We start from the raw sequence: 27,694 nt of genomic DNA on the forward strand, positions 1-27,694 counted from the left end.
CAGTGTCACCTCAGGGCAGCAAGTTCATTGAATGTTGTTTTGTTTTCCTGCTCAGACAAATGAAGTATAACTTTGCTCTTGACAAGTATAACTAGTGGACACAACAAATTGCCTCTCCAGTTATAACACAATATGCCTGCTTTGTTCTAAGGTCTTCTTTCCATCTTATCAGCTCAACAGTTTATTAAGTTATTTCAGGCCACTGCTTTTGACTCATGCTCTGCATTAAGTTATTCCAGGATAGTGTTTGTTTTTCCCTAGTTCTTGGGTACAGACCACATCAGGAGAAATGTACAAACTAGCAGAATCCTGTAAAGTCCTTGAAAAAATATATTCATCAACCTAAAAGTAACTGAGGTCTCCTATGCAACCCTCTGCCTAAGGCATGGTCAAAAAGTTACTTTAGCAACTTCATCCAGGTGTTCACCGATGAATATTTAGTCGTAGCCATTTGTGGAAAGGCTTTAGAATAGTTTGGAGCATCAGCACATCTAGTAATAAAAGAAAGAGCTTGAAATGATTCAGAATTTCTCGGTTTGAATTTATTAGTTCATATATAGGAAATATGATTCACAAATTGTAGCACAGATTCCATTTGAGTATCAAGAACTAATGGAATTTCATTTCACTGAGTCTTTTACTGATGTAAATTATCCAGTTGCCCTTGCATAGTGTAGAATTTGGATGACAAAAGTTTAACTCATAATAGGAAACCGGTTTGGCAAGGGAGTTGAGACACCAGGCTAGGAACTGGGAGGTTCTAGTCCCACCTTAAGTTCTAGTCCCACCTTAAGCACAATGCCAGCTGGGTGACCTTGGGCCAGTCACTCTCTCTCAGCCCTGGGAAAGCAACAGTGGCAAACTGCTTCTGAAAGACTTTGCCAAAAAATAACCTGCAGGGATTAATCCAAATAGTCACTAGGAGTCAAAAGTGACTTGACGGCATACAGGTGCAGGTGTGTGCACACACTCGCACACAGAATCATAATTACATGTGAAAGGGCTAACAGTACACTATTAATTTGGAGTATATATTGTTTACATGGTGCAGTGCCCTTTCCTTATGTCAGCTGCAACACCAATTAAAAGGTTTTTCATAGTTAGTGAAAGCATATACCAAATGGCACCATGGGGAATGTAATATAGATAATCATGCCAGGAATAGTTTTAAATGCCAGGGCTGCAAATGATTTTTCTCCCCAAGATGCAAACAGCTATTCAGGTCCAAATGTAAGGATAAATAATATCAGACACTGGTGAGATAGCTTCACAGTGCTCATTCACTGGAGTGAAATGAAGAAAGGAGAGACAAAATGTTCAGTCCCCAAAGGCATCTAACTACACCTCTTTGAGTTCTACAACACAATTTTTAAGATGTGGCTGACCTTCTATAGATTAAAAAATAGTGAAAAGGGTGTTTACTGCTTCATAATTCAAACCATAATGCCAAGGCAAATAAACCATTCCTCGAAGAACCAAATGTCCACATTGTTTATTGATTTTGTCTTTTAAAAATATTGTTCCAGCAACTGAGAAGCTGAAATGATCATCTTGTTGCAGCAAATGGCAGATGGACAAACGAGCAAACAGCTTGAAACAGTTGCAAGTTTTTGGCACTCCATCTGCATATTTCCAGTGCAATTCTATCCAATGCTTCAGCCTAAGTCTGCTTGTATCTATCGAAAATCAACTGTGTAGGATAAAATGTGTTTGAAGAGAAAGATGGGTATGAAACATTGCTCCAATGCTTTTATCTTTGAATGAACAGTGCTCGTGTCAATGTCAGGCATCTGATACTACAAAACCATTTTTGTAATGTTTTATTCCTTCAGTGTTTTGAATGTTCAGCTGGCCAGTAACATGTGCTGTGCCCTCAGTGCACAACAAAGGCGACCTACATTAGCAGGACTCATTAAACATGCAGCTCTTTAGTCCTGCAAGCTGTTGTGAGAAGCAGCTGTTGCAATGTGGTGGGTAAAAGGTCAAGTCACTTCAATGGAAGGCATTTCCTTTGTCCAGCCACTCACTGCCTAAATCTTTCCCAGATCCAAAACTGTGCTGCTCCAAACCTTAAAATTTTAATCTGTATACAAGGTATTGTGTTGACTTACAAAAATAACTAAGTCCCATTCATTTTTAATCATTATTATAACTTTAAATTTATTTCAGGGAGCTCTGGTTATCTCCATAGAATATACTAAGCAGTACATTTGAACCACAGTGTTTTGGAGCTACACACTGTAGAAAATGCACTCTTATTTTAAAAAGCAACAAGTTTACAGCCCAAGAGACTGTGTCAGACAATTGTGCCTCAACCCCTAATACCGGAGTACCTCCTGTTACACCTTTTGAAGATTTCCTCTCTAAATATAGAAACATATAAAACTTTGATTGCAAATCCATTTCCCAACCACCCCTTATAAGCAAGACCATCACTACAAAGAAGTTAATCTTCAAAATTTATTACAAAATATATAAGATCTTCGACAGCAACATCAATTTAAATTAAAAATTATTGCAAAATTGATCTTCAATGCAGAATATATAGTCCAAAGGCCTCTGACAGATCAGTCTTCATTGAACTTTTTATATCAATACAATGGTACCAATGTGTACTATGCTTAGAGTCTTTTGGGGACTTTTTAAGTACCCCATCAATCATTCCTGATTACAGTGTCCACATGCCATCTGTATTCAGTTTTCCAACTTTCTCCCCTATTTTGCTACCACAAGCATTTCATCTCACTTGGAAACCAGCAAGAGTTTTTCTTTTCTTCTGCTCCTTAAAACATGAGATACTTTTTCAGCTCCAGACGTGCCAGCTTCCTTACACCACTGCAGTTTAGTGGGGACTTCCTGTTGGCATAAGCCATCCCCGTCCCTCTTCTCTTCTCCACAAGATCCCATGGTGTGCTGACGGAGCGACTTAATCCAAGCTGTTGACTGGGCTAATCCCCAGATTCAGCCACTTGTTGGGTTGCCCAGATGTGTAACTCCAGGTTGAGGGAATGCAACAAAAGGTGTGAACCTCTTCTATGCATTGGATGGTCAGCCTCCATCACTCAGGAAGGGCAATATTGGGCACCCAGTCGTTCACATTTCGACTCTCCTCACAAAACAAGTTCAACTTGTCCAAGGCTGGATCTTTCCAAGCATCCTCACTGGGATTCTACAGTAAAAAAAATAATAATACAGAAGCTATTAGTGAAAGCGGTCAAAGTAGAAACCATTTAGTATTTTTATATAAAAACATTTTCCTAACTTGTAATAATAAAAGTAACTACGATATCCCAAATATCAGCTGTAATGCTTTTGGTATGGAAGCCAATGTACTTTTAAAATCCCTCAGTATTCACATGCTATTTCAGGGCTGTCAACTAATGTACAAAATTGGTTCCCTTGAGAATAAATCTACTGCTGGAAACTCTTCAGTTATGGTTTTGGAGATATATATATATATACCATCTCCAAGAATCTCAAAAAGTTGCTCTAACAGTCACTGTTCTGGCTAAGAAATATGACTAGCACCACAGAAACAACTCTCAGGGTGGAGGGAGGAAGAGAGAAGTAGGGGAAATCCCACACTCTACCTAATCCCTGCATAAAGGTCAAGTATTAAAAAGTCACAAACATACCGGGAAATTTTGCAAGCTCAAGGGACCAGCCCTCTCTAAGCAAATACCAAAAAAAAAAAAAAAAAAAAAAAACCCCCACCACTTACCGTAATGAGAATGCAGTGCAGATCTCGGGGCTCCCCAGCTTCCTCTCCTGCACCCACGATGGCAGCCAGTTTCTGGATGTCGTTTATTCTCACAATGTCGATATCGTTTTCACAGCAGAAAGCCTGGATGAGGGTGAAGTGGATCTGGAGGGCAATGTCTCCCTCGTCTTCCTCATCTGCGGCCAAGACGCAGAAAGCCACGGTATCTGGATCGCTGCAGAAAAATGAGGCGGGGGGGGGGAGCAGATTAGCAAGGATCCGGGGATACTTTCCAACCACGAGGGAGGAGGAGGAGGGGGGGGGGTGAAAGGAGCTTAAAGCCCTCGCTCTCAAAGGAACCAAGCTGGCTAGTTTAAAGGCCGTCCCCGTTGTTTGGGCTGCCAACAACGGCCAGCCCAACACACCCGCCGCAAGATCGAGCAGGATACTCACACATTCATCAGCTTGGCCGATTCATAGACGCCGGCGGTAAGGCAGCCACGGCGCTGGGAAGCGACGAGCAACTCCTGGAGAGCTTTGCCGGCGCTCTGCATCCTGGTTCCGCTCGCGCTAGCGGTGCTAGCGGTGCTACTGCAAAGAGAAGCGGGGGAAGAGCTGGGTCAGTGTCTGGAAGAAGGAGCCGGGGTTACAAACAGACGCGCCCGCTCTCCGGCTCAGCCTCGCCACCTAGGCAGGGAACGGCTTCGCGCGTGATTCCCCCCCCCTTTCCCCGAGCGTCAAAGAGAGGAGCCTCGTCCTCTCTTTCTTTCCCCGGGGGCTCAGCCTTCAAGAGCAGTTCCGACGGGTTAGTTAAATTAGTTACCTGTCGCTCGTTTCAGGCATCGACTCCTGGCTGTGAATTTCCTCCAGAGTCATAATGGTCCAAAAGAGAAGGGAAAAAATTTTTTTTAAAACACCAGAGTTATCCACACAAGGGCTGGCTCCGCAGTTTGAAGGGAAAAATTTAAAAATAATAATAATAATAATAATGATGATGATGATCTTCCGGAAAGCGGTCCGACAAAAGAAAAGGAAAAACAAAACCACCCCAAAAGCCGAAGTTTCCGTCAGGTAAATCCTCCTCCTCTCAAGTCTCAATCGCGTCTGACTGCCGAGGAGCCGCGCTTGCCCTTTATATAAGGGCTGCGACGCTACCGTGCCGGCAGCTGCCGGAATCTCGCCTCCTCTGATTGGCTGAGCCCTAGCGTGTATTGTTATGTTAAGCCGACAAGTCGGGTAGACCCGGCTCGTGCCGGGAGGCCACGTGGGAGGAAGGGGGGCTTGTGGAGTGTGGGAGGGGGGGGGGCAGAGAGCGGGTAAATGGCGTGGAAGGGCCCCCGGTGTGGGGGTTGGGGAGGGGGGGGGAGGATTTTCAATGCCTCGAATCTGCCACGGCTGCTTTTGTCATGATGTTACTAGGCAGACTGCGGCCGACACAGTTTCATCTTTGAAGCGGGCGGAGGGAAGAGCGGGTGACTCAAAGAGAGGAGCTTGTCTTACTTAGATGGGCAAACTTGTGGCATAAGTTCCGCCAACCGCGCTACCACGCGATACGAGCTTTCCTTGAGGGTCTTTCTTTCTTCTTCAGAAGCGGCTCCCTTGGCAAAGTCTCTCCTCCATCCTGTTCCCAAATCAAGCAATTTGTTCTGTTGCCAAACCCAAACTAAAGGAACAAGGCGTGGGCGCTCCGTCGGGGGGTCCCCCGCATCTGCATCTGTCCCAGAGCTCAGGTTTCTAACGGCTAGGATCTCCAAACGCCGCGGGGCTTCTTCTTCTTCTTCTTTTTTTTTTTTGCAGAAGCAATCCGACATAGGTTTTTTGCTACAAGTGGAGACTGAAAGCGGCCGGAGGAGGGGGGTGAGGGGTGGGGGCAGGGGAAGTTCCTGCAAAGTTCACCAGAATGAGAGTGGATCCAATCCGGCATGTCTAATGAGCTGCTGCTGTGAGCAGATTGTGGAAGGCACACGCTGCTCGTTTGCATTTCTATGGAGACCTCACACAATAGCAGAGGTCTGGCGTGTGGCAGTTTGGAGGGCAGACAATTGAGGCTTTCTCTTCATAGCTGCACTGTCCACCTGCCACTGGCTGAAGATTTGCTTTGGGCGGAGGGAGGGGCACAGGGAGGGAGGGAGAGGGGGGGAACAATTGCATTACTCTCTTGGGTCGCCCAATCTGCTCCTGCTGATGAATGTCTCCACTTGCGCTGCACACACACACATTTCCAAAGTGCAATTGAATTTGAAGGCCTTCGGAGCACGCGATCCCGTCTCCTCCTCAAAAGGCTCCGTTATTCGGCCTTTGTCTTTGCCCTGGGGCCATGCTTTCATCAGGCTTTGTCTTTGCCCCTAGGCCAAGCATTCAGACATTGCAGGACATCGTTTAAGCACACTTGGCCTGTGGCCCTCTCCGCTTGACTGGGCCAGTCTTAATGAAGTGGAAAGCAGAAAGGGCTACACCTGTTCTCAAAAAGGTGGGCTCCCAAGTTCATCTTTGGAAGTGAGAAATGAAGATTCAGATCCAAGTGAAAGGAAGTTCTCTGTGGGGACCATGGTCCATTTACAGAATTCATTGCAACAAGGTACAAGAGATATCAGCTAGGAAGATAGAAGGCATATCTTGGACTATGCTGACTCAGGAATTCTGGGAGTCCACAGATTGCCCACCCTGTCTTGAACAATGCGGTTATCAGTGGTTAGTAGGCTATGCAGGATGGCTAAGTATTCCAATGTTAGTGAATGGGGAGCAAAAGGTGCAAGTTTTATACTGTACTCCTGGCCTGCTTGCAGAATTTCCACTGAAGGAATGGATTGCTCTTCAGGCTGGAAGAGTATTCTTTGCAATTAATGAGAGAGAGAGAGAGAGAGGGAGAATCCAATTGTTTCTTTATTGGATTATTTTTTATATAATTTTTTTTTTTCAAATAGAGAAAAGAGCACAAATAATTTCTTTTGAATTAAAGAAATGAACATTCTATTCATGCTGATGTCTCCCCCTGCTGGTTTTTTTCCCTTGCCTCTTATCTTTCTTTTCAGCAATTTTAGGTTAACAGCGCTACCTGCTGGATGATTGATGTGCATCTTTCAGATTGCAATAATTGACTAAAACTTAAGTTTGTAGGAAAGAGATGAAAAAAGCCTCCCAGTGGATAAAATGCAGGCTTTATTCTGTTTACAGCAGATTAAAAAGCCCATGTTAACTCTTTTTGCAAATTCTCTCTACCTTCTGGGGTTTGTAGTCCTTTTGTTCTGGCACATGAAAGCAGCTGTTTGTATGTATTGGTTCCTTCGAAAGGAGAACCTTTGCTATGTGAAATAGAATTGTGCCACCTTGTGGATATACAAGTCATAGCTTCCAGGAAAAAAATGGATGCAATTTAACTTACAAATTCATAACCAAGTTCTATTATAAATATGTTCCCAAAAGTATTTCAATTACATACTGTAGATAAGAAATGTCATAAGTTAATACAGTCAATTTATGTAGACATCTTGTCTGGTCCTAGCCAGCACTCTTTCTAAAAAAAAGAGAGGCAGGTGGAAACTTCCAATCAGAGCAATTGTACTAAAGAGCAAATAGGACCACAGACATTTATCAGCAAAAGAGAGAGAGAGAGAGAGAAGCATGCTGGTCTCCCACCTCCACAGGTATTGTGCCAAAGTGAACTTAATAACCATGTGAGGAACCTAGGGATCCAAATGTTGCAAAATGATATGTTGCTTTTAGAGCATAGAGTATTTAAAGAAGGAATCCAAATTGTCAGTAATAATTAGCAAGACTTTACCAATACTAATCAGTATGGAAAAAAACCTGAGGACTGGGTGATTTTCAATTAATTGCAGTGTTGATTAAGTCATGGATTTGTGCTTGGGGCAATGAGGTCTAAACTCTGAAGAAACCAGTTTATTCCACGGAAATAAAGGTAACTGAACTAGAGCAAAGAAACATGCAAATAAGAACTTATTGGGTCTGGTTGTTTCATCCAATTCCCAAGAAACCAACTGTTAGGGAGAACAAGGTCTTAAGGGAGAAGGCAATCATTTCAAGTGTAAGAATGTTTCAGGGAAATGGTATTTGATGATGAATTCATTGTCTCATATCAAGGGTACTCTTTTGGAAATGAACAACTTTTGGTTGTGGGTAATTTAGTCTTTACAAATTATCTTTTGAGTCAAGATGAGAATTTTCGTTTAGTGTTTAGTTGCAAAAGAGAACAGAGGTACTTTCTATAACAGAACCTTGGTGGGAAAAATTGAAATAGTGGAACACAATGAATACTAGACAGACTTTAAAGAAAGAACAAGATTTAGAATGCTATTATATTTATATCAAAGAAAGTATGCAATTTATTATAGAAGACATTGCAAGACAGAATCACAGTAGATTGCAGTAACTGGCCACCCATATACCTTGGATCTAGAAATATATCTGATCAAATGCAAATTTAACAAAAAGGAGCCAGAAAGGCACACAAAGAGGAAATTATTGAAATATTGATTTTTACATATATCCTCACATAGCTTTGGAATGTTTAAGCTCAGGCTGCAGACTCTTCTGCAATAAAGTTCCTCATCAAAGCTCTCTCAAAACTCATGGAAAAAGAGGACCTGTCCTTTAATGCAATTTGATTGGGGAATTCTGGGAATTACAAAATTAGGTTTGGCTTAACCTGTGGATTGAGTGACATAAACAATCTGAAGTTGTTAAATTGATTTAGTTTTTATTGTTAAAATGATATTGTTTCTCATGTTAAACAAATGCAGGCAATGAACGATAATACCATTATTATATCATATTACTAATAACAAAGAAATTGCATAGCATATTCAGTGGCCACAAATTAAAACAACAAATCCAGATCACCTCTAAGTATCTTTTAAACTGGGTTCAGATTGAAAGATGGAACAGTTGGTTTTCTGGAAAAGCAATTAAAAGTACACAACTAAGATCAATAGTGCAATATTACACAAAGCTCAGGCATTTGTTCAGCTGGAGAGAATTTTATGTTTGGCTCATTCATTTAAGAAAGAAGGGCTGCATCTGATTTCTTCCACCCACAGCAGTCAAATAGTAAGGCTAGAACTTTAAAAGGCATATTTAGAGGTAGGTTGAGCAGCTGGGAGGTTGTTCGGAGACCGTATGCTTTGCCTGACCTAAAACAAATGACACAAAAGAGAGGTTTCAAAGGTCACCAAATGACTTTTTCTCGGTCGGCATTTCTCTGGCTATAAAAGGGCCATTAACGAACATTTTTTAGAGCACTGAGAGAAGGAAAAGGAAATAATAGATTCAACAGGGACATATATCTTCCCTTTCTGTTGAATATGATACACCCACCAGCATCTGGGTTAAAAACAAAAGGAATGTTGGTTTTCTTTAACAGAACCTCAACTGGAAAAAATGAAAAGTTCAGTTCACATTTCTTTCTGGGTTAATGAATCAGTGGGTATGCCTTTTCAGAAAATCAGAAGAGAGCATTTAGGCCATCAGATCCAATTTCTTACTCAGTGCACCTTTCCAACCTAAAACATATACAACAGATGCATGCTTGAATGTATCCAAAGAGGGGGTGCTTAATAAATAAATAAATGGAATGTTTAATAAACAAGTAATATAATTATTCATAGAAATTCATCCTGATATTACAGTTACAGCCAAAGCCTAATTTCTAATTCTGTTCAAACTTAAAATTTCAAATTGTAATATAAACAAAGTATCTTAAATCAGACTATCATATTGGACACTTGATTCCAATGTTGAACTTGGTTACTGTTAAAGTTCTAGTTGAAGTGGAGTCTACCTTTCTGTAATTTAAACCAATTATTCCAAGAAATGTTGACCTTCTATGTAACAAACTTTCAGATACTTTATAAGTACTTGATGACCCTCCTTTCAGTCTTCTCAAGGCGAAACAGTACTGCCTTAATGTCTTCATACTTTCTTCATAAGACATAGTTTGCAGGTCTCTGATCATCTTCTGGGCCCTTCTTTGAACATGTTTTAGTTTATCCAACTCATTATAAAAGTGTCTAGTTTTGGCCACCCTACTTGAAGTCAGTTCTGCCCAATGCAAATAAAAGAGTATCATAATATGGACTAGACTCTAGTCACAAGAAAATGATGCAGCATAGAAAAGAGGGAGACATAACAGAAAGTCATCATACAGGACCTGAACCTGGATTTTTAAAAAAATAGAAGAAGAAAAAAAACTCTTGGGGCTAAACAGGGTAAATGCTTAAAGTTGCATCAGCTTGGTAAAGCTATTGTGACCTCTTTTCTGCTGTGTCGCCATTATGATAAGGTCTCCATTGTGAAATCATCTCTTGATCTCCAAGGTCAGAGAGGCCCTTTGATAGTCTTCTGGGCCAGTTGTACCTGTGAGCTTTTGAATGACTTCTTTTCAATATGTTATTACATATTTATCATTATTGATTAGCTAGGATGCTTGAATTTATATATGTGTGTATGCATTTTTTATTTATCCATTTTCTTCATAAAGGGAGTAATTTATTCCCTTGATTTAATACATTACCTTTTTACAGCTATTTGTTGATCATGTATAAGTATTTATTATTTAGGTCTGTTTGTTGATTGGTTGGTTTTGAAAGACAAGACAGTGAAAGATACACAAAATGTAAGTACATTTTTTTAAATGGCTTCTATATTCCAGAGCAGTGTGGAAAAGGAGATAAGAGCAGTAGCAGTCATAGGGAGCCTGAACTGTCTGTTCAAATACATTTTTTTTTTTCTCTGTGGCTGCTCCCTTTGACAGCCCCCAGTTATGAGAAAAGAGTTCTCCTCTCTGTGGAAATATATCCCAACACAATTAAAGAGAGTGACATACTCACAATCTCAAATCCCAAGGAAGCATCTGCTAAAAAGCCATTAGGATCTTTCCATCATACTTGGTGTATTGAATTACAAATGAATTGCTATCGTGTACTGTAGATGAAAGTGCATTAATTCCTATTGCTCATCCCTTTCCCCTATTGTTCTAGGATAGAAGTGTGGTCCTTCTTTCGTAAAATGACATCAAAGGTTTCCCCACTTCGGAAAGAAGGAAAAAATAATCAAGAAAAACACACCAGCAAACAGGACAACGGGGGAGATATTCCACCAGCATATTCCCCTGATATTCAGATAAATAATGGAGAAAAGGTATATATATATATATATATATAACTTCTCCCAATGAGTGGGCTATCTTTGGAATGGCAAAGTGGTGCAAGTTAACATCACACGTCATGACATCATTGTACAAGTGATGCAAGTTATATAACCTGCTTTCTTTCTAGATTTACATAATTCACAACAGGTGTCTGATATCATGGCTCAGGTGGCATTACTACTGTACATTTATATCTCTCCCCAGTAGTATAGTAAAAATAACAATATGGCTGGGGTAGGGGTGGGTTCTAAAATTTTTTACTATTGGTTCTGTGGACGTGGCTTATTTTGTGGGTGTGGTTTGATGGTCATGTGACAATTCTTTAGGATTTAGCAAAGGTACTGGTCTACCAAGCTTTTAATTGCTTGTAGAGCTGTATCGGTCTACCCATTTGTTCTTGGAGCGATCCAGTCTACCTATTTGTTTTTGGAGGCACCGGTCTACTCATTTGTTTTTGGAAGCACCAGTCTACCCATTTGTTTTTCGAGCGTTCTGGTCTACCACCACACTGCCTTTTAACACTGATCAGCTGTAGGGCGGCCCTTTGAAGCACCGCGGCAAAAGTTTAAACAGTTTTTTTCCTTCTAGCCGATCAGCTGGGATTCAGGAGGCAGTGAATAGATTGGGGGCGGGGCCAAATAAAAGGTAAGAATAACACGGGGGGGGGGCGGGAGGACCCAGCTCCTGAACAAAGAGAACTGGTTCGGTGTTGTCATATCGTCACTGCTACCGGCTTGGCCGAACTGGGCCGAACCGGGAGGAACCCACCGCTGGGCTGGGGGCGGTGGTGGATTGCTACCGGTTCTCACCGGTTCGCGCGAACCGTTAGCAAAAGTTGAGCCAAGGTCACAGAACCGGTAGAAATGGCCGGCTGGCTATGCTCCCAAACCGGTTGCCTGGTTACTCACCCCGGCCGCCATGTTTGTCACCGCCATGTTCTTCATGCACGCGCATCCCATTACTAGTTGAATGGGATGTGCATATGCAAAGAACATGGCAACAACGGCAGCAGCTTTTTCTGCTGGTACTTTTTGGAGGCCTGGCTAGGAATCTCAAATACTGATGAGAATGAACATTGTGTTGTAGCTAGTGGTAGATCAGCCCCCTGTAAACTCCGTCTCTCGAGGAGCCCAGCTGCTTGCCATTCGCCAAGTCGCCTGGACTCCCAATGATGGGATGGGGTCCTTCAGGCACTTCGTTTGGCCGCCTGTTTAGTAGCTCCAGCCAGCGGCTTCCACACAAACATTCATTCCTGGCTGTATTTGAGATTCCTAGCTGCAGTTTTCTCGTGAGCACCATTGGCCGGGAGAGTTAGGGAGAAAGGCCAATGCTGCTCATGAGTAAACTGCAGATTAGAGGCAGCCGGCAGATTGCTGGCTTGCTTGCTTGGCTGCTTGTTGCCCAGAGCTCGCAGGTAGCGAACGAAACCTCTGTGCATCGAGGATGCCGAGCAGCAGCAGGAAGAGCATGGACCTCCTGAAATGCAGGAAGCGGCTGTCAGCAATGCCCTCAGGCAAAGATGTAAGTGGGGAGGCTCAATCTCCCTTAGCAGATGTGAAACGCTGGCTGACACTCGACAAGACCGCGCTCCTCTTCCTCCTAAACAGAAGCGCTCACAAGTAACAGGATATATTTTTGCAGGATTGCCCCCATCTAGTCTTCAGTATGTGGCTCGTCAGCGTCCGAACATCAGATTCCCACCAACTAGCACCAGTTCCCCCCCCCCGAGAGAGAAAGAGAGACAAGAGACACACAGAGAGAAAGGGGGGGAAAGAGAGAGACAGACACACAGGGAGGGGGGGTAGAGAGAGACAGAAACACAGAGTGGGGGGAGAGAGAGAGACAGACACACAGAGGGGGGGAAGAGAGAGACAGACACACAGAGGGGGGGAAGAGAGAGACAGACACACAGAAAGGGAGAAAGAGAGAGACAGACACAGAGAGGAAGAAAGAGAGAGACAGACACAGAGAGGAAGAAAGAGAGAGACAGACACACAGAGTGGGGAAAGAGAGGCAAGACAGAGAAGGGGAGAGGGAAAGAGAGAGAGATGAGAAAGAAAGAGACAGAAAGAAAGAGAAAGAAAAAGATGAGAGAAATGAGAAAAAGAGAGAAGATGAGAGAGAGAGGGAGAAGGAATTGTTGGAAACTGGCAAAAAACATAGAAAACCTCAGTTACATGACCATAAGTGTGTGTGTGTGTGTGTGCATGGCTGTCAAAACTCCAAAAACAGGTCAAGTAGCTCTGGGGAGGTCAGTCATAAATTAGAACACTTGCTAAGCAACTGGCCATTAAGTGAGGACCACTTGTATTTGGTTTGCCTTAAGGGTTCAGAGCTGTATGGAATCTGATTTCCTTTGTCCCTTTGGGGGATTGCAAAAGGTCCGGATGGGGGAATCCTCATAGGGGGAACTAGGATTGTGACCACTTAGCCATACCCACCTAGCCACATGACTGCCAAACCACTCCCACCCAGTCACATGACCACCAAGACACACCCACCCAGTCACATGACCACTAAGCCATGCCCACCAAATAAGCCACGCCCACAGAACCAGTAGTAAAAAAATTTAGAACCCACCACTGGCTGAGGGGAAATATTAACAACTAGAAACTTGCACTGATAACCTAGCTAAGTGTCAGCCTATGCCTACCTACAGCTGCAAAACTGCAGGAGTCAGATTTATGGTGGCTATTCTCCTTAGCCAAGTCAAGTGATCAGCTGCCTCTTGGGTAGCAGATTCCTGCTTTCCTGGTGATAATGGCAGTAGAAATTGAACAGTCTGCATTGGTTCTGCAACAGGAAGGAGGAAAGCTGGCTTCCTTCTTCCTTCTGGTAAACTGGTTAATTCAGGTTGGGTGAGATTTTGCAGTCATTTGCTGCTAAACTATTGACACTAATAAAAACAAAGGGAATGTCGTGTGGTCAGTGAAATGTGGCATTAGTCATTTGAGGTGACTGAATTCCTGCCAAACAACAGCATTGAAATGTGAATTCCCCATTTGGCATTTTTCAACTGATTTTAGAGGACCATGATTAGTGGCTGAACTAGCTAGATTTTACATTCTGTTGAGTATCAGGTCAGACTTCTACATCAGTGGGGATTGCCAACTTGGGTTTTGAATTGCCTGCATTGCCTGTGCATTTACCAATTATAACTCTTTTGCTCTCTTTGATTATATAAGATATAAAATTTTGAAGTTGGTGGGGGGAACGATTTGAGCTACGCTAGCCATTCTTCCATTCCTCCTGCAGTATTCCAGGATATCTTCTTCATTTTCTTCCACTAGGTCATGTGTATTCCAAAATCATTCTTAATATTGAATTAAAAATAATTAATTAAATTATTAAAATTAAAATTAAATACATCTGTGAAGTTATATGTGGCAATATGTCAAAAGCACATGATGGACTTATTCATTAATTTTGCTTGATTCTCTACCTCTGAAACAAGGAATTATGTGTCCAAATCTTAATGAGATAGCGCTAACAGAACAAGACGTATGTACTGCTTCGCAGTTCTTAATAGCCCTCTTTAAGAGGTTTACAGAGTCAGCTTATGGACCCCAACAATCTGGGTCCTCATTTTACCAACCTCGGAAGGATGGAAGTCTGAGTCAACCTTGAGCTGGTGAGAATCGAACTGCCGAACTGATGGCAACCTGCAGTACTGCATTCTAACCACTGCACCGCCACGGCTCAGGAAGGAAAGAAGGCGAAAATCTGCACCAACTTCAACTTTCAATAATTGTAGAAAGCATACTTTGATCCTTTTTAACTTTCTGACTAACATTCTGACTTTTGTAACTTCCAGGGCATTGATATATTTATCAACTTTTTGAATGCCATGAATACTGTCTATGGCCCACTGGCAGAAAAAGGAAAAATAGTAGAAACAATTGTAGTAAGTGCATTCTTCTGTACCATTTGTACCAACAGTATCAGAGCTATGATGATATCAGTCATATAATGGTAGTCCTCAGGTAACAGTAGAACTTGGGATCAGAATTTCTGTAGTTAACTGCTGTGGTCATAAAGCACGATGTCAGATAACTTCCAGTTGCCATTGTGAAGCAAATCACTACAGGTTGTTAAGCAAGGACATCATGTTGGGTGCCATTTGCAACTTCCTGCCAGCTTCCCTATTGTCTTTGCTTATAGGAAGCCAGTAAAGAAGGTCACAAATGGTGACCTTGTGGCCATGGGATGTGACCGACGTAAGTATAAGAATTGGTTGTGAGTATCACTTACTCAGCACATTGTAAGTTTGATCAACTATAAAAGTTTATGCACACAGAAATGTATGCCTGCTTACTTTGTGTGGAAACATTGGTGATCAGTATAGAAATATCAGTTTATTCTGTTCCTTTGGAGAAGAGAGGGTAGCAGAAGGCAGTGAACAGAAAATACCACCAATATGCAAAGTCAGTGATGTCGGTAAACATTTTTGGACTGATCCCAGTAGCCTAATAGGGGCTGTTACAAGTTACATGTTAGAGGTTTTGTTTTCTTGACCCAAACCCAAAAGACACAAAACATGAAAATTTGCACAATTGATCTGATTTTTGACCCTTCCTTCAGTGGCTGGTGTGGGTGAGGATGTGCATGCATGTTTTACAAAAGGAAAGCTTACAAAAACTAGTACAGAAATGAGTATCAGTAATAAAACGATTTTCTATTTTACACATCTATTTTCTATAAACTCTTTATCTACAATATATACTGTAATGTCCAGTTTCACTATATTCTCATATCTTTCTATTTTTTTTATGATTCAAAAATGAAATGATTTTTTAAAATTGCTTTTGAAATAATATGAGCAACAACTTTTGATCATATTCACCGGTTAAACCTCTTTCTCCTTTGTGAAAGAAGCTTTAAATATGAGTGTAAGGATTTACATGTTTTGAAATAAAAAGCAAAAGGGTGTGTAATGTATTGATTCTGGAAAGTTAAAAATGGATTAAGGAATCAAGTGGATTTGGAATAAGAATTGAAATTAATTACAGGTAGTCCTCGACTTATGACCACAATTGAGTCCAAAATTTCTGTTGTTAAGCAAGACATTTGTTAAATGAGTATTGCTCCATTTTATGACCTTTCTTGCCACAGTTGTTAAGTGAATCACTGCAGTTGATAAGTTAGTAATACGATTGTTAAGTGAATCTGGTTTCCCCAATAATTTTGCTTGTCAAAAGGTTGCAAAAGGTGATCACATGACCTTGGGACACAGCAACAGTCATAAGTATGAGTCAGTTTGCCAAGCATCTGAATTTTGATCAGATGATCATAGGGATGCTACAAAGGTAAGTGTGAAAAATGGTCATAAGTCACTTTTTTCAGTGTCGTCGTAATTTTCAACGGTCACGAAATGAAATGTTGTAAGTTGAGGACTACCTGTATAAGAATCCTTCCCATGGGAAGCTGTGGTTATTTTGTTTTTGAGGGAAAAATTGATGGGATTTTGAATGTTGGACACTAGAAGAAACCAGAAGAAACTAAAGCTTACAATTAAAGGAGACGAATAGCAGTGATAACACATGATAGCAGTATTCCAACATCTAAGGTGCTACCTCAGAGAAGAGGAGGTCAACTTATTCTTCAAAGCACCTGAAGGCAGGATAAGATACAATGGATGAAAACTAATCAAGGAGACAACCAACCTAGAACTAAGGAGAAATTTCCTGACAGTTAAAACAATCAGTGGAACGACTTGCCTCCAGAAGTTGTGAGTGCTCTAACACTGGACGTTTTTAGGAAGAGATTGGACAACCATTTGAAATGGTATAAAGATTCCTGCTTGAGCAGGAGATAGGACTAGAAGGAGATTGGACTTCAAGTTCCCTTCCAACTCTGCTGTTCTGTTCTGTTCTGTTCTGTTCTGTTCCGTTCCGTTCCGTTCCGTTCCGTTCCGTTCCGTTCTGTCTCGTCCGTCCCGTCCGTCCCATCCCACTCCACTCCTCAGAATTCCTCAGAATTAGTATGATGATACAACATGGAACAAAACACCTTAGTGTGTAGAGATTTTTATGGAGGTCTGTAAACTATGAACTCTGAACATATTTTTAATAATGTCAAACATCATAGATGGATGGTGTGCAATTGTTGTTAAAGAAGAGGAATGAGCTATACCAGATAAGACTGAAATGTACTTAAATGTGGATTTATACATAACAAATTGCAAGAACAAAAGATGAGGTAGTGGAATATACAAATGAAACTGGGTCATTTTTTGATATTTAAATAGGACATATAAGTATTAATCAGAAGAGTGATTTGAATAATTTTTTTTTACTTAACTTACAAAGCAGTTTTGAAGGATTTGCTGAGAGGAGTCAAAGAGAAGATGAAAAGAAATCAAGTTTGGGGACATTATTTGAAAGGATTAAAAGACTTTAAAATACAGGGAAGGAATATAGAGTTGACTTAATTGATCAAATAGACATATAGTTAAAGTAGGCATGTTTTCAAGTAATTTTTTCTGGACTTTTGCTGACTAGGAGTGAATGACAAAGCTCTAAGATTATATTTATAGTTATGTGAGTTATAGTAAAAAGAGAACATCTGTAATTTTTAAGATACAGTAATAAGTTACCAAGTTCTTTGCTATTCTATTTCTTCCCCCTTTTTCCTTTCTATTTTTTATTCTATTCTTTTAGTTTATATTTGTATTTTTTAATTACAGTCATTAATAAAATCATTTCTTTAAAAAAGGGAAAGAAGATTGGGCCATTAATTTTTGCTTCTACTGGTATGAAAACAGATTTTGGTGCAGATTATTTTCTGTGAGGGGGGAAAAAGGTCTGGAAAGAGAGAACAGCAGCTTCCTAAAGAAAAGAATATATAGAGTAGACTGTAGCATTTTCTGTTTTGGAAATGCTGGAATATCCTCAAGAAGTTTTAGGAACATGGGCTAATGCAGTGGTGACATTCAAATTCTTTCCCTACCAGTTCTGTGGGCGTGGCTTGGTGTGGGGGGGTCCTGTGACTGAGTGGGCATGGCCAATTCAATGTCACATGGCCATGCCCACTCAGTCACAGGACCGATCCACCAAGCCACGCCCACAGAACCGGTAGGAAAAAAAATATGTGTATGAGCACGAGAAGGATTCATAGTGAATGCTGTGACAGAGAGAAGCTGAACTTTTCTCCTTCCATTCACAGTGGAAGCTTCTCCCTTTATGGTCCCACCCAGCCCCCTCCCTCCTGGGGACTACTTAAAGGGACAGGGTGCAGCAGCTCCGCTATGAATGGAGGGAGAAAAGTTCGGATTCTCTCTGCTGCATTTAACGTTGAATTCTGTGGCACAGAGAAGCTGAACTTTTCTCCCTCCATTCACAGCAAAGCTGCTGCTCCCTTTATGGTTCCCCTGGCCCCCTCCCTCCCAGGACTACCTTAAAGGGACAGGCTGCAGCGGTTGGAAGAGGTGAGCGGCAAGCAGGTGGGCATGGGCAGGGCCAACCAGGGGTGATTTTTACCAGTTCGGCAAACTGATTTAAATCGTCCCTACCAGTTCGCCTGAGCCGTTCTAATCCGGTCAAATTTCATCCCTGGGCCAATGCCTGTAATAGGCACAGAATTAATTTTCTGTTCTCTTGTTATTTTCTTCTAGGAAACCTTGGAGGAACACTATAATCACCCTCTTGCTCTTTTTCTTCTGATAAATTGTATGAATGCAGTTGCTAACTTAAGGTGGGTTTTATCTTCAACAGTCCTTCTATAAGGAATATTAAAGTGATGTGGTTTAAGATTAAAAATAGTTCTCTGGATGACAGAGAGCTTTGCTTTTCAGGAAAATAAACAGAAGTGAAAAGGAAAAAGAGCTAACAAATCAATGAGGACGTACCATAGTATCCATAAATCCTGACAATTCAACAATTGATGGCAATAAATTGAATACTTTCCAAAGAACCAAATTTGGTTCTTCCTAATCCAAAGGATTTAAAGATAAATTCTGGATCTTCAAACTTATTGTTTACAACAATCTCTTTTTTAAAAAAATGTGCCTCAAGCAACTTTACCTCCTCCCCCCACCAAAATGGACCAAGTCTGTTCATTTGTTCATATAAAGATTTCTACTCCCTTTTCTATGATAAACACACAGTAAATTGCATGTATTGCAAAAATGTAAGAAAGAAAATATTAGAATATGATACTGCATATCTACATGTAAACAGAATAATGTTGATTTCAACAGAGCTGCTCCCTCACAAGAAGGAATGTGAACTGTCTAGGACAGTGGTGAAATGTAAAATTTGTTACTACCGGTTCTGTGGGCGTGGCTTGGTGGGGATAATGTGACTGGGTGGGCGTGGCCAACTTTTTTTTTTTTTTACTTTTAAAACCATTTTTTCTACAAACTCTTGAGGAGGTTGTAAAAAAATGGTTTTAAAAGCCTCCGACGATCAGGCAACACAGCTGGGATCGTGAGAGGCTTTTAAAACCATTTTTTCTACAAACTCTTCAGCCAAAGAGTTTGTAGAAAAAATGCTTTTAAATCCTCTCACAATCCCAGCTGAGCTGCGCGATCATCAGAGCCTTTTTTTTTTACTTTTAAAAGCATTTTTTCAGCCGAAGAGGTTGTAGAAAAAATGCTTTTAAAAATAAAAAAAAAAGCCTCTGATGATTGCGTGGCTCAGCTGGACATGGGGGGGGCAGGGATTTTTGCTACCGGTTCTCTGAACCACCCGCCACCATCGCTACGGGATCGAGTAATCCGGTCCAAACTGGGAGCATTTCACCCCTGGTCTAGGACCATGGTCTTATAGTGGATTCATGAGCAGATAATTAGGCTTTTGGCAGCATCAGGAGCACAGCGTCTCTCCTAATAGCAGACTTTCTGTATATGTGTATAGCTACAAGCTCTGGTCAGCATCTTGTTAACTCAGAATCTCACACCTCCTGCCAGCAAAATCCAGCCACCCATAACTCCAGACCTGGAAACACGGTTGCTGAATATTGTTTTAAGACGTCTCATAGGAAATGGACCTGAACGGCAACTAGAAATCTGTGATAAGGTAAATTTCTATTGAAATTGAATATATTAGAATGTGTGTCTATCAGATCTATGATACTTGTCTGATTAAAAGTGCAAATTTATATTTAATCTTGAACTAGAAGAAAATTTTGCATATTTCAGGTAAATTGAAGAAGCCAATATACATACTCCATTATTGTTGCCACATGATTCTTACGGTATAAATCTTTTTCCAAAATAGGATTTCATTTCATGAAGCAAAACAATATAGTTTTCTGTACGGTAGCATATTCCTGAGAACCTGTTTGGCACAGTGCTTTAAAATAATATTCTGGGAGACCATGAGTTCTAATCCTGCCTTAGGCATAAAGCCACCTGGATAACTTTGGGTCAGTCAGTCTCTTTCAGTACCAGAAAAAAGGCAATGGCAAACAACTTGTCTAAGCAATCACCAGAAGTCAAGACTAACTCAAAAGAACAACCACCCGCATAACTCAGATGTACTATTTCTAGAGAGCAACACTATAATTCAGCAATGATTTGCTCTTGTTTTCCTGCAGACCCTATATAGACAAGCTTCCATGGCGTTTGCAGCAATGCTTAAGGGCTTGTTGGCTGAGGCACCAACAATAGAGCATCTCCATAACATCCTCGGGGTAAGTATTTAAAAAAAGGGGAGGGTGAATAATAGTCCGTAAATAGACAGGGGAAAGGAAGAACCAACCAGGTTCTCATCCTCACTTCAGCTTTTTGTGCTGTAGGAACAGAACAAAATAACAGAGTTGGAAAGGACCTTGGAGGTCTTCTAGTCCAACCCCCTGCTGAGGCAGGAAACCTATGAGAGCAGGCTTGGGATGCGTCATTGAAACTTGGCTGGGCAATGATGGAAGGGTATCTCCTTCAGAAATTTGTCTTTCATGTCACAGCTACCCCATGGAAAGACATGTGATTAAATTATTCTGAAATAGGTTTTCTTTTCTTCTTCCACAGCATTTCACAAAGTATATAACATCCAGCAATCGTCTAGAAAAAGTCCAGGCTATCAAGGCCACCAATTATCTATTTATGGAAGCTTATCATAACCTTGGTCTTCATTATGATGTAAGTACCTCATCTTTGTACATGAAGATCTAGGATGGGAAACTGTTATAGAGATGAGTTCAAAACATCACTGCTTCCACTTAATCTATGATTAAGTGGCAGCAGCCCTGCCCGAGCTACTCAGCGTCATCGCCGCGGTGGCGGTTGAGACCCCTAGGCTTATGGTCATGGGGGATTTCAACTTGCCGTCCGTGGGTGAGGCATCTGAGGTGGCTCGGGAGTTCATGGCTTCCATGACAGCCATGGACCTGACCCAGTTAATTCATGGCCCTACCCACACGGGGGGAAACACGCTGGATCTGGTTTTTGTCTCTGGACAGTGGTTGAGTGATCTTGAGATAGGGGATATAGTTACCGAGCCCTTGTCATGGTCAGATCACTCTCTCCTTCGTCTTGACCTCTGAACCGCTGCACCCCGCCGCAGGGAGCCGGAGCCGGTAAGATGGTTCCGCCCCAGGCGCCTGATGGAACCTGATAGGTTCCAGATGGAGCTTGGGCCATTTCCTGAGGCTCTGGCACACGCCTTGGCTGGAGACCTAGTGGCCGCCTGGGATAGGGCGGCCGCTGGAGCTCTGGACCGGGTCGTGCCTTTGCGGCCTCTGACCCGGCGCCGATCTCATTTGGTTCCTTGGTTTACTGAGGAGCTAAGGGAGTTGAAGCGCTGGAAAAGATGCCTAGAGAGTAGTTGGAGGGCCAGTTTTTCTGTATCTGGCTGGACACTGGTAAGATCTCATATTAGGAATTACCTAGTGGCGATAAAAGCAGCGAAATGTAGCTATTTTACTGCTCTTATTGCATCATCAGATAACCGCCCGGCAGCCCTGTTTAGGGTGACCTGCTCCCTGCTCCACCAGGAAGCACGGGAGGACCCCTTGGAGGGTAGAGCAGAGGATTTTGTTCAGTATCTGCATGACAAAATCACTCAGATCCGGGAAGATTTGGACTCCGACTGGGTAGTCTCAGGGGGAGGGACTGGGGCAGGTCTTGAGAATGTTATCTGGGATGAGTTTGATCCTGTGACCCCTGAGGACGTGGACAGGATTCTGGGTAGACTGAACGCGACCACTTGTTTATTGGACCCGTGCCCCTCCTGGTTAGTGCTGGCTTCCTGGGAGGTGACGCGAGGCTGGCTCCAGGGGATTATAAATGCTTCATTGGGTGAGGGTGACTTCCCCGCCACCTTGAAAGAGGCGGTGGTGAGGCCTCTCCTCAAGAAGCCTTCCCTGGACCCAGCAGTGTTGGCTAATTATTGTCCGGTCTCCAACCTTCGTTTTGTGGCGAAGGTTGTTGAGAGTGTGGTTGCACGACAGCTCCCCCAGTACCTGGATGAAACGACGTATCTGGATCCGTTCCAGTCGGGCTTCAGGCCTGGGTACAGCACGGAAACGGCATTGGTCGCGTTGGTTGATGATCTCTGGAGGGCTCGGGACAGGGGCTGCTCCTCTGTCCTGGTCTTATTAGATCTCTCAGTGGCTTTTGATACCATCGACCATGGTATCATGCTACACCGGCTGGAAGAGTTAGGGGTGGGGGGCACTGTTCTACGGTGGTTCTCCTCCTTTCTCTCTGACCGGTTGCAGTCTGTGTTGGCAGGGGGGCAGAGGTCGTCCCCGAGGCCCCTCGTATGTGAGGTGCCACAAGGGTCGGTCCTCTTGCCCCTTCTGTTCAACATTTATGTAAAGCCGCTGGGCAAGATCATCCGTGGTTTCGGGGTGAAGTTCCATCAGTACACTGATGATACTCAGTTGTACATCTCCACCCCAGACCACCCCAACGATGCCCTTGATGTGATGTCCCGGTGTCTGGAGGCCGTGCGGATCTGGATGGGGAGGAACAGGCTCAGGCTCAACCCATCCAAGACCGAGTGGCTGTGGTTTCCGATGTCCCAATATAGTCAGTTGACGCCATCGCTGACTATTGGGGGCGAATCGCTGGCCCCCACGGAGAGGGCTCGCAACTTGGGTGTCCTCCTGGATTCACGGCTGTCTTTAGAAGAGCACCTGACGGCCGTGACCGGGAGGATTTTTCATCAGGTTTGCCTGATCTGCCAGTTGCGTCCCTTTCTGGATCAGGACTCCCTACGCACAGTCACTCATGCCCTTGTCACCTCCCGCCTGGACTATTGTAATGCTCTCTACATGGGGCTCCCCTTGAGGAGCACGCAGAGGCTCCAGCTGGTGCAGAGTGCGGCCGCGCGGGTGGTTATGGGAGCAACATGGCACTCCCGTGTAACACCTCTCCTGCGCGAGCTGCACTGGCTCCCGGTGGTCTTCCATGTGCGCTTCAAGGTTTTGGTTACCACCTTTAAAGCGCTCCATGGCTTAGGACCTGGTTATTTACGGGACCGCCTACTACCACAAATAGCCTCCCACCGGCCGGTACGCTCTCATAGAGAGGGGCTCCTCCAGGTGCCGTCAGCCAAGCAGTGTTGACTGGCGGTCCCCAGGGGGAGGGCCTTCTCTGTGGGGGCACCCACTATCTGGAACGAGCTCCCCCCGGAGATACGGAGGATCCCGGATCTGCGCACCTTCCTCCGTGCTCTTAAGACCCTCTTATTCCAGCAAGCCGGCCTGGCCTAATTTTTCTCCCCTTTTTAAAATTTTAAATTGAAATTTTAATTGGTTTTAAATTTATTGGGATTTTAATTGTCATGGGCCAATATTATTTAATTTGGTTTTAAATTGTTTTAACTTTTATATTTCTGTATTTTATTTTGTGCCTGTTCACCGCCCTGAGTCCTTCGGGAGTAGGGCGGTATACAAATTTAATAAAACATAAAACATAAACATAAACATATGACATCTACAGCAATGGAAGGCGCTCCTAGAGATGGCTTTACAGAATTTGATGCTTGCCACTTGGAGACAGCAGGTCAAATTAGTATTTTTCCAGTCAAACCTTAATTATCAGACCGAAAAAAGTAATAGGAATAGAAAAATTATTATTATTGGATAGAAAGTAAGAAGTGTTCAAAGGTTGGTTGAACATTTCTAATTCTTCAATATTTTCTCTTCATTCTTCCAGGCTTATGAAATGAGAGAATATTTGGGAAAAATCTGGCACTGTCCTAATAAAGAAAAACAATGAGAAATTTTCTTTCCTCCTTATCTACCTGTTCTCTGTCTGTCTGTCTGTGTGTCTGTGTGTCTGTCTGTCTGTCTCTCTCTCTCTGTCTCTGTCTGTCTGTCTTTCTGTCTCTCTCTCACACACACACACTTTTTGCTTTCTCCTCCTTGATTTCTTTGGTCCTACCTCCCAGCTTTCTCTTGGTTTTCATATCACAGAGGATTCACCTCTAATCCATTTTTCTTAGCTGAAATGAGATAATTATATCCTTTAATAGCCAAAGCCTCGGATTACAGTTTGGTGTCTATAGACAATTCCTCTGCTACCCACCAGGCTTTCTGTTTTAAGATTTTTTTTTAAAAAAAATGTTGATTGATTCTAAGTAAATTGTTTGTGTACATGCATGAATTTTGGATATTTTTTTATTTTTACTTTCTGTGATCATCATAGCAGGAATGCCTACAATATACAGTACTTTCCAAATTCCACATGTTCCCACAGTCCTAAAAGGAGTTAGGAACTATTGCTACAATGTTCTAGTGCCCAATCCACATTAGGGATCAGGGATGTTCATAGGAAGCGATGAAAAAAGTTAAGATGGCGCCTGTGCCCATAAAAACCAGCTAAAGCTTTGATTGCACTGTCACAGCTGCTATATTGACTTTTTTTATCACACCTTGTAGACACCTTGCAAGGGCTTCTTTGGTATATTTGAGTTCAATATAAAGCAGTATTTTTTCAAGTGCAGTTGCAACTTAATGGGTAGATGTCAATAAAAAGTAACTAATAACAATAACCCTTTTTGATGGGTGGTTTGGATTTGATACACTCAGTTCTCATCATTTCTTGGGGAGAGGTGGAAGAGAAAACTATAATCATTAAATTTTATACTATACATTATACAGGTAGTTCTTGACTTACAATATTTCATTTAGTGACCATTCATAGTTACAACAGCACTGAAAAAAGTGACTTATGACCATTCTTCACACTTATGACCGTTGCAGCATCCCCATGGTCACATGTTCAAAATTTGGTTCGGTTTTTTTTTATATTCCTCTTTCATCATGATCTGCAAATATTTTCCTTAACCAGAATGCCTACATTAGTTCTTATATTGTGAGATAAAGACAGCTTTGGTGTTGCTTGCGATGATAAATTTGTTACTCTTGACATCAATTTAGATTTGTTTCTTTTCACTGATAAGTAGAACTGTTTACATATATACTGTAAGTATTTTTAAATGCTATTAATATCCTTGTAGGGAGTAATGTGGAAAATCTTTTTTAGGAAAAAAATTTGTACAAATGTAGAATTATAACTTCTAGATATTTCAGCTTTAAAATGGTACCACCCTAAATTTCCATTAACTCCATTGCTTTCCTCTGCAACACTATCAGTTTCATAGCATACTGTGATACTATTGAATCTGAATTATAAAGAAAATTCCAAGTTATATAGTCAATGAAGATTACTCCCATTTCAATGTACACAGAACCATCTACTTTGGGTGCATATTTATCCTCAGGTGTTAATTCCACATAACCCAGAAGTACTTACTAAGTAAACATCCCTGGCTAATTCCTTGAGAATAAATACTGTTGAACTTAATAGAGCTTTTTTTTTTTTTTGAGCATTCAGTTATAGGATAACATACTTTATCATTAAAGTCCCTCATTTCCTCTTAAATAACATTCCTCAATTTCCTCTTCATTTAGGCTGTGTTTGATTTTAATTCCCATTATTATCCATCCCAAAGATCATGCTGGGAATTCCAGAAAATGAAGTCCAAAACATCTAAAGTACCAACTGAGGATGGCTGCCCTACAGCATGGAGAACTAGTCTATTCCAGTTTTCCCTGTGTCATACAGAAATACAGCTCTGTAACTCAAGTATGTCAAGATCTGATCTGGCTACATAAGCTATTATTGATTCCCTAATCTATTGAACCTTAATTTAATTACACATAGACTATGCTACTACAAAAAAAATTTCCAGTTGCTAGGAGACATGCTAGGGAGAAAGAAAAACGGATTTTCTCAGATTGAAAATATAAATATTATATTTGACCATTAGATGGCAGAAGAGGCATATTCTTTCTTAATCCCAAAGCCTCAGGAATACAATGACATTGGGTGTTCCAGCCTGAAAGGAAGCCCTTTTTAATAAACTTTTAATGGTTTCCTAAAATGTTAAATGAACACCCAAAAGTTTAAATGTAAAACAGCCAGATTCACTTTTGCCCCATTCCTACAAATGCTTTGGTTTTATGTTTATTCAGTCTATAAAGCTCTTTTTTTTAAAAAAAAAATAGTATTTATTGAATTTTCCAACATTTAAAACACAAAACACATTTATACTTATAACAGCTTTTCCATATTGGTATCCATAACTTTCATAACAATCATATTTACAAAAATTATATTTATATACATCACTATACTATGTTATATCCTTATTTAAATCATAATAATATCTACTCACAAATCAATATATAGTTCTTATAAATTTTACATTCTATATATTATACTTTTTACAAGTTATACCTTAAGTTTTACGTTTACTCTCAAGCCAGGAATACCATCTATTCCAAATTTGATAGTATTCAGTTTTTCCCCTCTCCTTCATTTCCTGTAGGCTATTGCTTAACGCATTGTAAGCCGCCCTGAGTCTCCGGAGAAGGGCGGCATATAAATCCAAAAAAAAATAAAAAAAAATTCCATAGACAGTCTGTCGTTCATAGATTTTCCTTATTACCATGTGGTCTGTTTCCAATTCTGTGCTAAAGCAATTCTACTTGCCGTTAATATATGTAGCACTATGTATTGTAATTTTTTCCCCATTTTCCCAACAATAATACCCAAGAGAAACAATTCCAGCTTCAACTCTATCCTTTGTTCAGTTATGTCTTCCAGCCACTTTCTTATCTTACGCCAATACTTTCTGGCCTTGGGGCAGGTCCACCACATGGCTCTATAAAGCTCTAAGTGAAACATTCTATCTTATTCTAATAAAGGAATCACCACACTTGCTTGAAGTATTTCATTGATATATAGCACAATCTTATCCAATTTTGTCTACTGATATATTACTGTATGTGTATTTCACTGTTCATGTAGGAGCTCAAGAAGGTAAACTTGAGGATTTCATCTCATGTTAGTTTCATAATAACAACCCCGTTGGAAGAAATGCCCATCTGGGTTCAGTTCCAAGTGGGAAGAAAGACACTGGAAACATGGAGACTGTTTGGAAAGATGGTTTAATGGTGAACAGGACCACATGGTTTGAGGTCCTGGGCAAAAAGAGCACATGGGTCAGAGAGGGAGAGAGATTTATACCCTCTGTTGGGCTTTGAACTTGCTTCCTCTTCTTGTGGCAAAAAATGTACCCTGATTGGTTGTCAGACTCCCATGGGGCCATGCAGGGGTAACCTTGTAGGTTGTCTTGAGTCCCATGCTTGGTTGAATCTTGCTGGGTGATGTAATCTTCCCAGGTGCCATGTGATGAGATGGATAGAAGGCTAATCCTATTATGTCCTGAGAGTAAAGGTCTTTTGTGTTGTAGATAAGCTGGCCCAGCCTTTCTGGGGCTATTAGCAAAGGTGGGGGCTGCTTTCCAAGAGCATATTTCTCCTTTTCTCATCCAGGGAGATATAATATTCTGCCTTTTTAATATTTCCTAGAA

At 41.6% G+C, this 27,694-nt stretch overlaps 2 protein-coding genes and 2 long non-coding RNA genes across 5 annotated transcripts; 2 read left to right on the forward strand and 2 right to left on the reverse strand.

The window, feature by feature from the left end:
- Positions 1-2,446: 2,446 nt before the first annotated feature.
- Positions 2,447-4,807, reverse strand: GADD45G (growth arrest and DNA damage inducible gamma). The gene is made up of 4 exons (XM_034410031.3): positions 4,524-4,807; positions 4,154-4,291; positions 3,722-3,935; positions 2,447-3,169 (listed from the first exon to the last, which is right to left on the reverse strand). The coding sequence occupies exons 1-4, from the start codon at positions 4,574-4,576 to the stop codon at positions 3,059-3,061; spliced, it is 516 nt and encodes a 171-aa protein (XP_034265922.1). The 5' UTR covers positions 4,577-4,807; the 3' UTR covers positions 2,447-3,058.
- A 3,593-nt stretch (positions 4,808-8,400) lies between these two features.
- On the reverse strand, positions 8,401-9,585 carry LOC117661351 (uncharacterized). Its single transcript, XR_004589966.3, has 2 exons — positions 9,498-9,585; positions 8,401-8,850 (listed from the first exon to the last, which is right to left on the reverse strand). It is a non-coding gene; the product is annotated as an uncharacterized LOC117661351 (long non-coding RNA).
- Positions 9,586-10,014: 429 nt separating this feature from the next.
- LOC148115124 (uncharacterized) lies at positions 10,015-19,915 on the forward strand. 2 transcript variants are annotated; one of them, XM_087886036.1, is made up of 5 exons: positions 10,015-10,331; positions 10,696-10,855; positions 14,680-14,769; positions 18,478-18,557; positions 19,721-19,882. In XM_087886036.1, coding segments are annotated over exons 1-5 (360 nt in total). In that variant the 5' UTR covers positions 10,015-10,329; the 3' UTR covers positions 19,749-19,882. The 2 variants fall into 2 exon arrangements, with proteins under 2 accessions (XP_087742162.1, XP_087742161.1); XM_087886035.1 differs by having other exon boundaries at positions 18,478-19,915.
- Positions 19,916-20,406: 491 nt separating this feature from the next.
- On the forward strand, positions 20,407-24,414 carry LOC148115125 (uncharacterized). Its single transcript, XR_015732212.1, has 3 exons — positions 20,407-20,498; positions 20,833-20,943; positions 23,968-24,414. It is a non-coding gene; the product is annotated as an uncharacterized LOC148115125 (long non-coding RNA).
- The last annotated feature ends 3,280 nt before the right edge of the window (positions 24,415-27,694 follow it).

This window comes from Pantherophis guttatus, chromosome 2 (genome assembly GCF_059756535.1).
Source record: "Pantherophis guttatus breed Tessera chromosome 2, ASM5975653v1, whole genome shotgun sequence".
Lineage (NCBI taxonomy): Eukaryota > Metazoa > Chordata > Lepidosauria > Squamata > Colubridae > Pantherophis > Pantherophis guttatus.

Bases quoted from the DNA above. Each gene is read 5' to 3' on its own strand.
- GADD45G (XM_034410031.3), bottom strand. From the start codon at position 4,576: ATGACTCTGGAGGAAATTCACAGCCAGGAGTCGATGCCTGAAACGAGC. The intron at 4,292-4,523 runs GTAACTAATTTA...TTCTCTTTGCAG, and splicing joins ATGCCTGAAACGAGCGACAG to TAGCACCGCTAGCACCGCTA. The intron at 3,936-4,153 runs GTGAGTATCCTG...ATTTTTCTGCAG, and splicing joins TCGGCCAAGCTGATGAATGT to CGATCCAGATACCGTGGCTT.
- LOC148115124 (XM_087886035.1), top strand. The intron at 10,856-14,679 runs GTATATATATAT...TGTAACTTCCAG, and splicing joins AGATAAATAATGGAGAAAAG to GGCATTGATATATTTATCAA. The intron at 14,770-18,477 runs GTAAGTGCATTC...ATTTTCTTCTAG, and splicing joins AAATAGTAGAAACAATTGTA to GAAACCTTGGAGGAACACTA.